General features: G+C 34.7%; 1 protein-coding gene across 5 annotated transcripts in view; it reads left to right on the plus strand.

The window, feature by feature from the left end:
* tasp1 (taspase, threonine aspartase, 1) overlaps positions 1-17171 on the plus strand; it is a 158997-nt gene extending 141826 nt beyond the window's left edge. For 2 of the 5 annotated variants that reach the window (XM_039738087.1, XM_039738088.1), the window contains exon 14: positions 10770-17171. In XM_039738087.1, coding sequence (XP_039594021.1) covers positions 10770-10862 — 93 coding nt within the window. In that variant the 3' untranslated portion in view covers positions 10863-17171. The remainder of the gene's footprint in view (positions 1-10769) is intronic. The other 3 variants (XR_005630844.1, XR_005630845.1, XR_005630846.1) reach the window with 3 other exon arrangements.
* The last annotated feature ends 436 nt before the right edge of the window (positions 17172-17607 follow it).

The following is a 17607-nucleotide window of genomic DNA, read 5'->3' on the forward strand; positions in this document are numbered from 1 at the left end:
GAAGTGATGGATTTTTGTACAAATATTTAAATGTATCACATAAAGCCTATGTATTGTATATCTTCACAACTATTACAATTGTAAACCAATGTAAAGTGGTTATTTAGTGCTGCAGACAGTTTCCACTTGAATCTGTCCATTATTATTTACATTTTCTCAGAAGTGAAGAAAAGATTAATTATTTCTTTGCTTTATTGTAATATTTATCCTTTTTACAAGAACAAGAGAGATTGCAGAAGTGAGTGCTAGAGTGCCACAGTCATACAAAGGTCTAAGCAGACGGAACAAGGCCAAGACTTAAAGGGAAAGTCTGGTGTTTAGAGCTCAAACAGATTGTTTAGATGAAAGTTTATCTAGCAGCACAGAAGGACAGGGTATAGAAAATAACCTGCTGCTATTACTAAAAATGTAAACTATTTTTGAGTATACTTTAGTAATATGCACATTAGTTCTAAATCAAAAGTTTCTGTTTGAGAAATGTTGTGCTTACAATGCAACTTGATCTACACCAACCCAGACAGAGTCTGATGACTTTACATGTATACTGTAGTACATTTTCTTCAGTGCTTATAATAAATACTGTTACTATATAGGTGTTTGTGTGTTGAGGACAAATGAGGAAGTAAAACTCTCAAGCAAAGAAATGTTGGGTTGCTGACTTGGTCATCCTAATTTGCTTCTTAAATAAGAAGAAAAATACAAGCGGCCATTGGTGTAGAGGCAATGAAAAAAATCATTAAAAAAGTAGCCCCAGTTGTGTCATTGTTTGTTTAAGTCAAATGCACAGGAGCTCTGTCTGCTGTTTGTACTCTGTTCACAGAGCGATGCCTCCTTCTGTAGACCCCGTGGTTTATAGGTGGGAAACTGGAAGAGGTGGAGTCAGTTACCCTTACTGGATGTCTTCTCACTGCTGTGGGAGGAATAGGAAGGGACATGATTAATGACAGCGTCCTCTCTTGACCCGTGGTGGTATCACATGTGGTACCTTAGAGGAGCCCTGAGGGTGATCCACAGATGTGCATGCGTGACAATGTATACAGAATGTGTATTTATAAAAAAAAATAAAAAAAAAAACATAATGAAAACTGCTTAATCCAGTTTGGGTGGCACAGAGGACCAAAGCCTATCCTGGCTAAACCTGGATGCAAGGTGGTACAGAACAGACTCACACATGATGCCAGTCCATCGCAAATCTCATTCACACACACATCCACATTTACACAGTGGCTTACTTATATACAATGTGTTTATTTATGCACATGTGAATAGTGAGCATTCTAAGGGCTTTTGTATTGACTCAGTTCCACTTTTAGTTGAGAGGGGGCACTGTTATTCACATGTTCTTCTTCTTCATCTGAAGATCAGGAGCTCCGAATGCCAAGGAGCCATCATTTCCAGTTCCTCATCTTAAGCCCTTCTCATCCAACCCAGCAGCCTTATATAGCCCAGCCTTGCATCATAGAGTCAGTCAATGTATGGTCTCGTGTCTAAGAAAATGTCTTACTGTTTTGTGTATTTTCAAACCTTATACAGTTTTACCAATAGTAAGCAGAGATCAAGACTGGTGCCCTAAATCTTTTTTTGTTTCCTGTGTTTTATTTTACAATTCACATACATTTTACATTTACAGTATGTGTTTATATACATATATACTGACAATTCAAACATATATATACCAGTACATTTTTAATGGTAAAGGGAAACAGAAAGCCTGTGGGGAAAATAGATTACTTACTTGGGCTTGATTTGGTTCAAGTTAACAATACACAGTTGTGGGGGTCGACTTGTTCTCAATCCTACTTTTCTAAAAAGTGATTGATTTGTATGGAATGATTGCAATAAAATTAATAAAATTTAAAAAAAAAAACCAAAACAATACACTGCTATTATAGGCTCTTCACCATGAGTCTTTATACGTCAATCCTTTCCAGAGTAAATATTACCAGTAGTACATCTTCCAGATCTCAATATAATAATGCGACTGCCCCTAACTGTCATTTTGTACTTTATGTACTTTTAACTTGAATGCTATGGTTATATTTGTGCCACAATGGATAGGATATTGAAATGTGGTTAGTAGAGAAGAACTTCAGTAAATACAAATTTTAACCAACAATCAAACTAATTCATAGTTAGAAATCTTGCAAGGAAGTAAAAATATGAATGTGGCCATGTTAAAAAAATTCAATGAAAAAATTAATAATGCATTGGAAAACAGAGGGATAAGAACTTAAAAATAGTCCAAAGGTGAAGCAAGACCTTCTGAAAAAAGACCATTGATAAAGTAGTATGAGGATTTTTACAGCTTTGTTTTCCTTTTCTTTTTAAGCTTATATACTGAATTTATGCAAATGAGAGGCAGTGCAATGGATCTAACTCCCAGGGTAGGAGATGCATCTGTTTCTTGTTCTTGGTTTGTGCAATTAAGGCTAAGTTCTGGCAGCTTTGTACTCCAGGTAGAAGCCAAACATGTTTGATATACCAGTCTATTGCTAGGCATCTACAGGATTCGTTTTGTATGAAATCAGAAGTATACTGTGCTGTATGAGGAGGTTACATTAAAGCATTTGCAAACATCAGAATGTAATATGATGTTGGAAAGTTTATCCTCATTTGCCATTATTTCATTTTACTGTGTTTACTGTCAAAGTTTTAAATGGTTGCATTGTAAAGTGAACATTTTATAATCAGAGGTTGGTTTAATGAACCAATGGATTTGTAGATTTAAAAAAATTAAACTAATAAAGAATAGTATAAGAGATTAATTATAACAAATACAATCAGTTGGTTACAGTACATCTCTCTGCCATTTTGTTAGTCTTCTTGGTGGTAGCATCAGCCACCTGCTCCATACTGTAGCCATTAGTTGACTGTTTGCAAAATAATACATACAATTTATTTTTGTATAGCCCAAAATCACACAAGAAGTGCCGCAATGGGCTTTAATAGGCCCTGCCTTTTGACACCCCAGCTTTGACTTTCTAAGAAGACAAGAAAAAACTCCCAAAGAAAAAAAACCTTTTTAGGGAAAAAATGGGAGAAACCTTGGGAAAGGCAGTTCAAAGAGAGACCCCTTTCCAGGTAGGTTGGGTGTGCAGCGGGGTGTCAAAAAGAAGGGGGTCAATACAATACAATACACAGAACAAATCATAAATACAATATAAAAATAAAAATATTAGAAGTACAGAGAAGAATTTAACAGTAGATGATATCACATAATATGATTTGGATTTGTTTAGAGTCCTGGAGACCTCAGCCATCAAGCCGCCTCCTCCAATTGGCCATTCCACAGCTGAAACAGCGCTGGGCCAGCCAATTCGATGAAAGGACTCCTCTACCCGACGATTCCTGTGATCCTCCATCAGGGATGGCTTTACCTAAGGCAGGCAAAACAACTTGGCACGTGGGCCGTGGCACCAAGTGCCACATTTGAGTATTGAGAAGAGAAACAGAATAGGTGAGGGTTAGTAACAAATTATAACTATCATGTTACTTATTTTTTAGTGCTAATGACTAACACCAGAGATGCGGTCTGTACAGTTAATCAGCAGCTGTAGTCAGGGTGTGCTAAACTGAAGTAGTGAGTCTTCAGCTGGGTTTAAAAGCTGAGACCAAAGGGGCATCTCTTATAGTAGCAGGCAGATCATTCCACAGTTTAGGGGCCCTGTACCTAAAAGCTTGACCTCCCACTGTTATTTTATTAATTCTTGAAATCATAAGCAGACCGGCATCTTGAGATCTTAATGTGCGCTCTGGTTTGTAAGTCATGATAAGTTCAGACAAGTAAGCCGGACCTTGGCCATTTGTGGCTTTATATGTTAAAAGGAGGATTTTGAAATCTGCCCTAAACTTAACTAGGAGCCAGAGTAAGGATTTAAGAACTGGAGTTATGGGTTTGTATTTTCTTGTTCTTGTAATAATTAATTAATCCAGCAGCATTTTGGATTAACTGGAGGCTGTATAAAGAACAATTTGAACATCCAGTAAACACCACATTGCAGTAGTCAATCCTACTAGAAATAAATGCATGAATTAATTTCTCAGAAACCTGTTATTTTGTTATTAACATTATGTCTTCTAATGATAGATCCCAGTGGAAGCATGCAAAGTGAAAACAGTAAATGTCCGAGTGCTGAGTCAAATGGGACACCATATGTCACTTCTGTGTATAATGACGGAGCACTGTCAGCACATTTCTGTACATATTGGAATCGATTTGATAAATAAGAACTAAACCAAGCGAGCACAGTGCCTGTAAGCCCAACCTCATTTTCTAGCCTGTGCAGTGAAATAGAATGGTCAGTGGTCCCTGGTGATTCTATAATGCCTTGTGAATCTTGACAGACTACTGATTTTCTGGTGACCATAAATGGTTTTCAATTAGGTCAAGTATCACCATCCATATATATATATAACTTTCGCAATTTATAAATGTATACACTATATTCACTTTATCTAGTGCTTTTCATCTCAAGAGGTGAAGATTGTTGAACAGAGATAATATTTTAGCATGCCATACTAATATCTACTTCATTAATTTGTTATATTGAGTAGAGGGCACAATGATGTTGTTCATTCAGTATAGTTTAAATTCTTTTCATTTATCTTTGCAATCTTATTTATGCATTTTCTTTTTGCATAAAAGATATTTTTTTTAACATTTTTTCTTTTTTTTATTTGTGTGTGTGTTTTTTTTTTTTTTTTGGTTGAAGCTTCAATGGTTAACCCAAGTCCCTTTGTTAAATCTGTTTGGTACAATGTGGAAATTTTTCATCTTTTAAGCTTCTGTAAGAGACTTTGATCTAATCATAGAAGTTATTGACAGAAAGTATACCTGATACATTAAAATTATTCATATTTAGAAGTCAGGTTATACTGGCTGTTTTTCAGATAAGTTTTATTTGTGGAATCCTCTGTTTTTAGCTTTAAAATTACTGGTAATTGCCTTTGACAAGGAGTAGAATTATGAAACTGTAGAGAGTCAAGCAACAAGAAAGGATTTGTAATAAATACCTTGGAAGAGGATTGCAATATTTTAATTATTTTATTTTGTCTCCTTGTTATTAAATATTTGCCTGGTAGCAATGTGAGTGTCCCACACTTATATTTATCATGGTGACAGATATGATAAAATGAAAGGTAAGAAAAATGAGAGATGATGATTTTTATTATTTTTGTATGGACAATTCTGTTTCTCATCTGTTGAGTCATGCAAATGGGCCCCATCATTTCTTTGTCTAGTTAAATTATTTTTTGTGTTTTGTCAGAGTACTTTAGATATTTTCTTTAATAAAAGCAGTTATGATTCCTTGTATATTATTTTTGTAAATTGTGTTACCTGAGTCGTGCAATTTTATAAATATATTTAAATGGCATATAGTATTACTTGGTCACTTCAAGGAAATTTTCTGAAATTTCCTTTATTTCAGAATTGCAATGCCACAATTTAATCTGAGCAGAAAAGCTCAAAAAATAATATAATATTTGCAAGTTATAGCTTGTTCATAAAATAATGGAAAATTATACCGGTATTATGTTCAGTATTTTATTGATTTAGCCTGATTATAAGGTTAAGGTTATGTTTGATTTTAGTTGCAATATAAAGCAAGATCCCGTGACCCTATTCGGATTCAGCGGGTTAGAAAATGGATGGATGGATATAAAGCAAGATAAAACAGAAAATTAAATGGAAAGAAGTACTTCAGGAAAGACTGAGTTCGAACCATAGCCCATTTGCTGTGAGTAGATTTTGCAGAGTGAGTCTGTCTGTCTGTCAGTCTACCTATCCATCCAATCATCCAGAATTGTCCAGTGTTGAACTGCCATCCTGTCCAGGATTGTTTCCTGCCTTGTGTCAAGAGTTGATGAGATAGGCTCCAGCTCTTTGCAGCCCTCAATTGCAACGCAAGATATGAGTGGAAAAAAGATGTTTCTCTGCATTGTTGTCATTTATGATTTTTGGCAGATTTAGTAACAGTTAACAGTCTGATACTTTATATGAAGACCTGTCGTAAAAACAAAAACAACAACAAAAAAAAATTCAAGGTCAGCTCTCTTCTGTAGATTTTTATTTACAAGGATCAGATGAAAATGCCTAAGATTCTGTGTTGGTACATCTGCTTACATAGGTTTATGTTTCCAGTGCAATTTCAACTTTAACTTGACTGTTTCTATCAAGGGAAAGCCATTTTACTTAAAAGGTCACAGTCACGAGAGACTGTGTAATCCTCTGGGCCAAATTTAAAAATAGAAAAGAACAAAGGGCTTTCTCATTATGTTATTAGCTGTTGAAAAAATATTTTTTGAACTGGACATCTGTTAAGTATCCTTTATGGGGCTCAGACTCAAAGGCCTGGGCTGCAAAAGTTTATTATTAATATAAATGGACACCAGCAGCACACCACAGGCTGCCATAGTGGAAAAAACACATCCTGGTGAAGAGTGAGCTCTTTGCCCACAGCAGAAGTGACAGAAGGACTGTCAGCTTAATTATTGTTGATTAGAAAGCACACGTATATCTTGCATCCCAAAACAGTGAAATAAGACTGTGTTTACAGTATGTTTTACAATCATATGGAGACGAACAGGTTCATGTATTGGTCATCTTGTCTCTCTTGCATGGTTTTCAAAGCTCACGTGTATATAAAAAAAAAAAAGTATGCATGATTTCCATGAAAAAATGCCCACTCCCAACCTATGGTGTTAACAGAACGAAACGTATCTTACTGTACTTTACTGCAGTTTTGGAGATGTACTGAATAAAGCAGTGATGGGCGCTGAGCAGGCTCCTGTCAATCATGGAGAATCCACTGCATCCACTAAACAGGATCATCTCCAGACAGAGGAGCAGCTTCAGCGACAGACTGCTGTCACCATCCTGCTCCACTGACAGACTGAGGAGAGCATTCCTCCCCCACACTATGCGACTCTTCAATTCCACCCGGGGGGTAAACGTTAACATTATACAAAGTTATTGTCTGTTATACCTGCATTTTTATCACTCTTTAATATATTTTTTAATCAGAATGCTGCTGCTGGATTATGTGAATTTCCCTTTGGGATTAATAAAGTATCTATCTATCTAATCTATCTATCGCCTTTGAGTACATTTTCCTACTATTCATAGTAGTATATTTTTATAAGAATATTTTAGTTTGCATATTTTACTTCAGTATCTATCTAAAGACGATTTAACAAAAAAGGGTAATATTCCTTAGTTACAGACAATGAGATGTAGATTTTTTGAAGGTGGCATTGAGGATCAAAGCACAACATACTAAAACAGGTATATGTTGCTGCCTCATGGAAGTGAATAAGTGAATTAATTCTATGGACGTGTTAGTAAGGACACCTTCTCAGAGGATCTTAAGTTAAGGACTTTAAGAAAAATAAAGTCATGGATGCCTTTTAAACTAGAATTATTTTCTTAATTTGCAGCTGCATGTTAGAAAGATTTGAAATCAGAGTGTACTCAGAGATAGTGTGTAATTTTTGTGTGAAACCAATGCCAAAAGTTGATCAACATTGTAATTGTGGAAGTCTGATTGTATCCTGCCCTGCAGCAATCCTGTATTTCCTTCATGACAGATTCCTGCTGACTCTCCAGTGACCCACCCCAAGAAATTGTAGCCATGACTAAGAAAAAAAACACACATTTGCAAAGTAACTCAGCACCACACTGGCATTCTTAACTATGTACAGTAAACACAGATGCCAACTGTATTCTCCAAAAACTCTGCATTTCAGTTCATTTTCTAAACATGCTTTTTCTGATCATGGTCAACAGGAACTAAAATCATGACAGCAATGGACAAAAGCTGAGAATCTGCTCTATAGTGTGCTGCCAATCACTCTTGAGAACTTTAGGACAGTTCACAATCACCAGTCAACATCAACCTCCTTGAGATCACAGATGTTAGGAATTTAATAAAGGACAAACCACTATAAGGTGTTATTCTATGTAATTGCCTCTGCTCCTCTTCTCCTTTTATCAATCAGTAAACAGAACCTTTCAATGTATGTTCTTTGTGCTGTTTGTATTTCCTTTGGTTTTTACCAACAATAAAATAAGTTAATCAAAGCTTCAGGAGACCATGCTGAAGATTGTTGAGATGTGTATTTTTCAGTGTAAGACTTACCTTAACCCCTGCTCCCAGTGTCAGGTTAACATCTAATTTTATACATTTTGATCTGAGTGAAATACGTTGCCAAGCACAGATTGGTCCAATGGGCAGAATATATCTTACTTCAGACTCAAAGAATAAGATATGAAGAAATGATAATAGCACAGCGTTTTATATGCTAATTATAATCATGAATTATGCAGGTGACACATGCTGATGCATATTTTGAGTTTTATTTTCTTTTGTTTGCGTGATTGAATCTATTTTCTGGTTTGCATTTAATGAACTGTGAAACAGTCAGAAAGATGTTTTTCTATTTTACTCCATGTGATTTAAAATTGGTCTGATAAAGCTGCAAACAGAAGTATCAAAATTCTTTTGTCTATATTGTGTTTTTGGGCTCAAACTTCATAGCATAGTTTGTCATTTTGAAACTTCTTAAACATAACAAGGATTCCTTTTTCACTTTTACAAATGCCTGCTGTGTTTGAAGAGTTATCGGATTTCACAACATAATTGTGAGCTGACTACTTGCCAGTTTGCAGACTGGTGAGATCTGTTCAAAGAATTAGTCCTGCTGGCACATATTTTTAAGTTATTTCTTAAAAATTGTAGAATTTCTTTATTGTCTGCTAGTACTCACATTTATTTTACCAGTTCTAGAAAATACATGTGCTTAATTACTATTGCTTTAGATGTTTTGTCATATTTTAGAATTGTTTTAATAATTTTTATTAAACATCTGCACTCAAGGTTTACAAAAACAAAGCTCGTCATCTGGCTGTTCATATTCCTGGCAGAGCCTTGTCTCCATTGGAAAAGACCAAAAGGGAAAAAATCCACACTTTCAGCCAGTATTTGGGGAAAAGTGATTATGGTTTCTGTTTGCCCCACAGTCTACATCTCTGCCACCTTAAGACCACTTCAACTAGCATCTACTTAGACCCTGTCCAATAATGAATTTTTTTTGAGCTTTATCTCTTTTTTTATTGTTATTGTAAAAGTCTTTTTTATGATCCATGTAAGTGGAGTTTTATAAAAGATAATCATTGATACAACTTTTTCAAAACATAATGTTGAATGGTTCCTGATGAAGTCACAGTACTCAAGCTGCTTTTCGCATAAAAATCTTTAATTCCTGTCTGGAATGGTGCTTTGACTACTTATCTTGTCTTCTCTGAACTCTTTTTCTGTTCATGCTTCAGTAAACGACTCTTGCAAGTGTTTGTGTGTGTTAATGTTGGATTGATACTGAAATGTTATCTTCTGTATTGATACCAGCTTTTTGACCTCATCATCGATACTAAAAATGGTTCAAAAGCAAATAATGGATAACTCCAAAAGCCCTTGCTTCCCTGTGCATAGTGCTGCACTGCAGACCGCTTACCTCTTGATAGCTATGAAGTCCTGATCACTTTAAATAATAAATAGTGATTGTTCCCTGTAAAGTCCTGATCTGTCGAAACAATGTGGAGGGGGTTTCCTTATGAAAATTAATAAGAGTTTCCCCATGAAGTTTAGATCACCTCAGACTGTGTAGTCTTGTTTCATGAAGTCAGTGAAGTGATTGTTTTTCCGCCAATGCAATAGTGGATGATGAGGGAAGAGGGCTATTAAGAGGAAAACTGATGTTTACTTTAGGTACCAAATATCCAAAAGTGCTGGTACCATACTGATTTAAAATTAGTTTTTTCTGTACTTTTCCAATACTGATATACCATGTAACACTGCTTAATATATACCTACTTAAGTATACTTAATGTCCCAAATTAATTTATTATTTATGTTGGATTTAATGAAAATATTCCATTCTTTTTTAAATTTAGCTTTGACCTCTTCCAGGTCTGTTTGTTACATTGTTGCTGTTTAAGTCACCACACACTTTTTATCTGTTTTTCATTATGGTTTTTCATCCTGCATTTTGGCACTACTTGATTAAGACCCCTTAGCCAGTTTCTTTTTAGCAGAGAAATTATCTCCTGTTCTCAGTCCTGTCTTTCTACCAGTGATGCAGGTGGGAGATATGTTCCTCAGTAGTGAAAATTACTTAAATAGTGTCCTCTGCTAAATGGAAATAGATTCACCACAAAATGTCGAAAGAGTGCCCCAGATTATTATACTGAATAACAGGCTAAAATATATAACTGGAAAATTTGGTCCTGTAAATCTTGTAAAATGACCTCTTGTCAGCTCAGAAAATAAAATACAGAAAGGCAAATGTGTATCTAAGTAAATTGACAGTAACTGAGTAATTGCAGAATGTAGAAAGACAGAGTCAGTTAAGTAGATAGTGTAATGGAATGCGTAAGTCCATTTTTTAATTAATGTTTAAATCACAAGACAATAATTAAGTTGCAAAGTGTGTAGTTGTTTCTATTATTGACTTGGACTTGCATATGTAATTTCATTTCAACCATGTGTTCATTTGTTCCCATTTTTCTTGCTGGCTTATGGCTGAGGAGTGTGACAAAGTTCAAAGTTGTCATACAACCTCTGAACTCTGTGTATTGCATTTTGTTGCCCAGTGGAACCAGGAGCTGTTGGCTAGCTGGAAGCATTAGGTAGCTTTGGATATTTTTTCTGCTCTATGTTTGCCTGCTCACTCTTCCCTAAATCTAAGTCTTCAATCGTTGTGTTTTTCTACAGACTCACATTTCAAGACTTCCTCCTGGAGCAGTTGCTGGGCAGTCTCTCGCCATTGAGGGAGGAGTTTGCAGACTTGGATCATCAGTAAATTAAGGAGCCAGCTGGCTGGCACCAAAGAATGTCATCCTAAGAAGCATTAAGGAGTACAAAATATTTATTCAACTTCAAGCATTAGGTCTTGAGGTGTTTTTTTTTTTGTTCTTCTGTTGATCTTATCTGTGCTCCGAGGGTTGTTTAAATGACAGACACAGTGTAATGTTGTGCATTGAAACAGAATGGTTCATATCTGCTGTTTAAAAGTAAAACATGATGGGAAATAACCAATTTGTTTTTATTTATTAGCGTCTCTTAGCTCAACTGTAGACAGATTTGAGTAGAATCACTTAAAGTATTTTCATTGCCAAAATTATTCTCACTTAATTTGGTTTAAGCATGTCCAGAAGTAAAGGTGTTTATATTTGAGTGTGTAAAAAGACAACCATTTGTTATCCTTATTTGGTGCTTCATGAAATATATTAACAATTCATGGTTTACTGTTGTGTTTTCTTAAGGATATTTTTTCATAATTTTTTTAAATAATGACTTGAACATTGCATTGTAATCTTTCATATTGCTTAAAGTGTTATGTACATATTTCCATAGAAGTGGATGAAATATTTTAGCAAATGTTCTGCTTTTTTGAAATTTTAGAATTCTCATTATAAATGCTACATAGTTGTACATTTCTTCAGCTTCTATTTTGCATTTGAGTTTTTAATTTCAGGTTGGCAGCAAATTTATATAAATTAGCTTTTCATTGTAAACATTTATTCTTTATTTAGCTAATCTCACCTAACTGGCATACTGCCAGTATTTTTGGACAGGCACTTAGAGATGTAAAGAAATAGTAGTAGTTGTCAAAGTGTTTGGTCTGCTTAATCACAATTATTTATGGTAATGATGGCATGCAACTTATAACAAGGTTATTTAAGTTTTACTCCAATTTTTCTTTAACAAATTAAGTTAAACTGGTTTGTGTTCAGATGATATGTTTGAATTAATTATGTTTTTAAGTTGTTTCAATTTTTTATAAGTTTAAATAAATAAAACTACTTGCACTACAGCTTTATAAAGTGTATGACCTGAAAAGTAGTTCAGACAAATCATCTGGAAGGTTTGAGGTGCCAATCTAATGGTGCTGAGCACAACTTATGTTGGAGAGCTGGTATCACACAGTTAAATGCTAGATGGACTGGAAGAGATGAGGCTTGGGTGACATTGCTGCTCTTCAGGGTCAAAGTGTCCTTGGCTGAAGGTAGATGTGAAGAGATGTTAGACTGTGTGTAGAATGCAACTCATTCCTCATGTACTCTTTACAATGGTCCCCAGGAAACAAACTATGCTTCTACATGTGGCAGCTGTTAATTTCCAGTATTATTTAGCATTCTTTTCTGCTACGAAAAACTAACAAAAAAAACAAGCATGATAGTATCTTAAATATTGATTTGTATGCAATTAGTAATTAATAAGGTCAAAGGAATGTGCAGTTACTGTCACACATGTGTCAGAGGCACCTTCTTCGATTTTCAGAGGTAAACACTTACCACCATGGGAGACCAGGGGGCAGAGTCGCTGACTCTTATGTTTCTTTTTGTACCCACAGCTCCGAGAAGATGTTCACTGAGGGCGACTGACTCAGTCCCTTCTGGTTGATGAGCTATATAACCAGGGCATTCCCTAAAGGAGGCATCTCTCTCAGGAGTGAGCCACACATGCTACGGATCTCCGACCCTGAAGCCTGTTCATTCTCTAGAGCCATTAAACTACAGCCTAAGGCCACATTTTGCTTTTGTTTTATTGTCGCTCCACTGTGTCCTTGTTAATTTTGAGCAAATTTACTGTTTTGGAGTAAATGGTGTTGCCTAGTTGGCACCCCACCATTTCATCTTGACTTGTCTTACCCTTGACTGACGACACTACATATTGCGAGACTTTCTCAGTTCCTTGATAACTGCAATTGTAAAGAATGAAGCCCTTCCATTAACGTTTATTTTTCTTAGGATTCTGCGTGCTTTGTACTTAAATTTTCTAACCGTATTCCACTTACTGTAAAAATTGTTGCCTCCAAGCTCTGATGTAATGGGTTAAAAAATCTTATTACAGTGTAGGAAATAGTTTATAATGAATGTTTTCCCTTTGCACTTACACTCTTTTGCAGCTACAATGCAAATAATAGCTCAGTTCATAGTTTGCCCATTTCATAAACGCAAGTAAAGCATCTCTTACATTTTTACTGTTATTGTATATGCATACTGTCATTCTTGAATTTTCATTTTTTTACAATGAACTTAGAAAAAGTAGGTGCGTATTTTTATATGGCGGCTCACTCTATTGGAGAGTTCAGTCACTTAATTTTTTAAAATATTCAAATGTGTACTTTTAGTGTTTTTTTGTGATTTGAACTAATGTTTGTAGTTAAATTATGTGACCCATCCTGGCTAAATGAGTTAGAAACTGAAGTGGTAGACAATTGCAAACCTAGTGAGTAATTTCTACTTGAGTCATGGTGCATACTTGAAGAGGGGAATAGAGTGTTTCAATATATGGATGGAGTAGAATTAGTTTCCAATAAAGAAATCACTTTATTTGGAAAATAACAGCCAGAATGTGAGGCAATACACTCCAGATTGTCTGCAGTCTCTCTGAGTTAGGGATATCCACCATATTCAATTATATTAGCCTTTTAAAGCTCTTTATCCATTCTTGGGGTAGTTGAAGGTAGACACCACAATGTGTCATTTATGAAGCTGCATTGTCTGTCTTTTTTGAAAATTTGCCTGCCGTAATTCTTTTAGGCAGTTCAGGCATTTTGTTTATTTTCATTTTTTTGTAAAAGCTATGATGCCATCCTTATGTGTCCATTGTTGCTAATGAAGAACAAGAAAGACTTCTGCTAAATGTTTGTCTGTATCAGGCAGACCATGCAGACAGCTGGCTGCAACCCAGAAGCCGGCGAGTCTTTTACACCTTATAATCATGATTGCGGGCTGCAGTAGATTTATAGTCTCTAAAGAAATTACACACTGGCCAGTGATGTACAGTAAAAATAGACTTCGAAAAGTCAATGAAGTGGGTGTATGTACAAATGATCTCTGAATGATGCACAATTAAAATAATTGTCTCCACTGCACTGGAATAGAGTAGTTTTGTGTTTATCTTGGGTAGTGTTTATATATATATATATATATATATATATATATATATATTAAGGGTGCATTTCTCATTGTGAGCTTAACACTGCTTTTATAAAGTCTTTCTAAGCTTAACAGATGAAGTGCTTCCAAAGACAACATTAATTTAATTTTCTTGAAGGCTCTGGTAGTGTGTTGAGGTTATCACAACTGTTTCAGAACAAGGTGGTGGGCTATTTTGTGTGTATGCAAATATTTATGTTTATGTGTGTATTTTGACATGCACTATGTATTTTGGAGTTTGTCTGAATATTAAAAGGAAGAAGACTCTCTTACTTAGCATGTATATTTTGCATGAAGATTTTTTTCCCCTGTTAATTCCCATCTTTTCTTAGATCAACTCAGATAACAGACTTACTTATACTTTGTATATAACAACAATCTAATAGTCAAGGGCCCCATGTCTTTTGTTGGATGTGATGAGAAGTTAACTGTATATTGCAGATCAGGAACGATAAAAGATTGTTTGTTTTTACTATATTTTCATCGAAGTGTTGATAAGTAGACATTCAGCATTTGTTTAAAATGCTCAGATACTGATCATGTAGACATGTTGGCAATATAAAGTACATTGTGCATGTAACGCTCATTAGCCGAAAAAATATCTAATTGCAAGGAGTGTTGTGTTCTGTGTGTAAATATTAAATGTGCATCAATTTCTCACCTTACACAAATTTTCAATGGCTTGAGTGTTCAGAAGCTTTGCTTTGACCACATAAATTACTATAATAGTAACCTCCCATAGCCCTTTTTCACATTATGATCGATGTTGTCAAGCCAAGAGCGCAAAAGATGGAAGGAAGCGATTGTATTAAGGCCTTTATTTATTTTTTTACTTCTTACTCTTCTATAGAGAATTTGATTGCACTATAAAGCACTGTTTTTAGATGGTGTTTCTTCCTACTATTGAAAATGTTAAAAAAAAACATACTTCTGATGACTATTTCCTTATTGTATATTTTTTACTTTAAGTTTGACTTCAGGAAATAAACCTACAAAACAATTATCTGTATTTATTGTTAAACACAAGTTATCTGCTTTAGTAAGTTAACAAAGTAGATTAGAGAATATAATTTCTCTTTAAATTCAGAAAATATACCAGCACTTTTAGCGTGTAGTAATTCTGGAAAAATCAAGTAAATATTTAAATTGTCTCAAAAGACCCAAATTTTACTATGGCTGAATCCACCTTTAGTTTCCACAGTTTCTAAATCCTTCCTACTCCGTCTTAAAGTATTGTGAAATTTACTTGAAACTTGCTTGCAGAATGGTGAAAAGCTAATTTGTTTCAAGAATATTTAACTGTTACAGTTATCAAATTATTACACTAGCTTCCATCTAGGATTATAGTCAGAGTTAAGATATATTTGAATAGACTTGTGGGAAGAAAGATTGGGAACACTTTTGCATTTTTGCATGAATTTCTCTGTCATAATAGATTAGGCCATTCTGATTAAATAAGCTAAAAAACACAATGTTGTGTACATTGCTATGTTATTATTTAACATATTGTTTAAATATTCAATGGCAATGAGTGAAAGTGATTTTTGAACCTCTAGGACATTTAAAATTAATAGTCAACAAGATGCTGCTTTCAATTGCAATAAAAAGTAAATTCCTTGACATATCTACTGTCCACTGTACCATGTTCTTTAATGTTTTTATCCAAATTACCCTTTTCCCATTGTGTACCTGTTCTTATTAAAGAATTTACATTAAAAAACAGCTAGCATCTCCCTAACTTATTCCTTTTGTAGTTTAAAATTTCATCATATCTCTGTTTACTGGAATAAAATGGCTAGGTTTTCTCTGGACTTTGTCTAGCACTGTTGTATTCTCCTTGTATTATGGAGGTTAAACTTGCACATAATTTACATGAAAGGGCCTTACAAGTAAGTGAATTACATACAGTATTTTAAGAAAACTCTCTTTTGATGTGTATGACAAACAGCATATTATATAATCCAACAGACGGTTAGCTTTTTTCATCAGTGCTGTACTTGGAAAGAAGACAATGATGTGATGAGCCCGGTATCAATTGTAAGATTTTTTTTTTATTATTATTATTGTGTAAAGGCATACTTTTAAGCTCTTTAATTTCCTATGTGTGTATCTTCTACATATTTTCATTACTATTTCATCACATATCCAAACAGTATTAATTTGTCAAGATCCACGTCTATAAAATGAATCAACACTTGTCTGACACTGCACTGACTGCTTACCACACCTGTAGAGGATTTCTAGTTGCTTTTCCATCTTTTTGTTTGTTACAGTTTCTTCTGTCATTTTTATTGTGCTACAAGTAATGTTATTGACCAGTAATTTCCAGGGTCAGTTGGAGCATTTTTTTATGCTGTGGTACAACATTTACCTATTCTCTTTCTTTTCTAGCTATACTTTCTTTAGTTTTTTTGTGATGTTTAAAAGTTAATAAAAATGTACAGTATATGTAATTGGTAGCTTCTTAGAAAAGATTTAAATAAACATTTCCTCCTCCAAGTGTTCTATTTGCCTTTTCGACTCTTTAGGTGCATTTGCATATAATGTGAGAAGCACCTACTGCATTATTCATGTCTGTCTGTCCGCATAAATCACCCCTACCTCTCTTAGAACAATATTGTTGAAATTTTCCAAACTTGTTATTCAAAGAAATTTGTTGAGGCAGTTCAGTTTTCATTGTGATAGCTCAAACAGATTGCACTGCATTTGACAGCAGTTATACCAACTTGAATATTATGTATTTTTTTTTCCTTTCTTGCTCATCCAGCAGCTGCTCAGATCCCCAATATCATGCCAGGGAAAGGGCATATACATGCAAGCAAATCATACAGTAGCAGCCACCTTCTGCTAATCTAGGTGGGCAAGTTAACTATAAAAGTAAAAAACAGGTCACTTCTCTGGAAATGAATGGAAGAGTAAAGCAGTCATTTAAGCATATACTGTACAAGTCTGAATTAACTGAACTAGTACTAATTGAAGATTATTAACTTACGTTATCATCCTGCAGTTAATGGTGTTTGTACTAATTAATCACACAAGAAAAGTGCAGCTCCCTTAACTTAGTAATATTAACAAAGCATGGGTTTAGAATGGAAACTGCAGTTGATCGATGGGCAAGAAGATCAGAACTACTGGACATGTAACAAGAACTATGCCATAGCATACAGCTTCTATGGTGCAAAAAGTGGATAATTGTGTTGCAAATAGCAAAGAATGGGCAGGTTTATAGTTTGTGCTGTGCCGAAAGTGTTACTTAGTGGTAAATTACACAATAGACTATTCATTGGTACAGTTTATCCGTGCTTGAAGACCTGCTTTTGCTTACATGTATCTTTAGATTAGAATTAAAATCCTTTAGATGATTGTCAACTTTGGTACTCCTGTCCAACAATTATTCAGTTCCTTTCAAACTTCTTAGTTATTTATACAATTTTAATAAAGTACTGGGTTTTAACTAATATTAATGACTAGATGGTAAACTTATTTTAGTCACTTTTCTCCTTTCCTTGGGGTAGTAGTGATAGTGATTTTATGCTAGTATTGGTCATTTCTTATAGTTATTTTTCTTTTGATAATTATTTGGTACTGCTCTGCTGGGTATGCTT

Source organism: Polypterus senegalus, chromosome 16, assembly GCF_016835505.1.
Source record: "Polypterus senegalus isolate Bchr_013 chromosome 16, ASM1683550v1, whole genome shotgun sequence".
In the NCBI taxonomy this organism is placed as follows: domain Eukaryota; kingdom Metazoa; phylum Chordata; class Cladistia; order Polypteriformes; family Polypteridae; genus Polypterus; species Polypterus senegalus.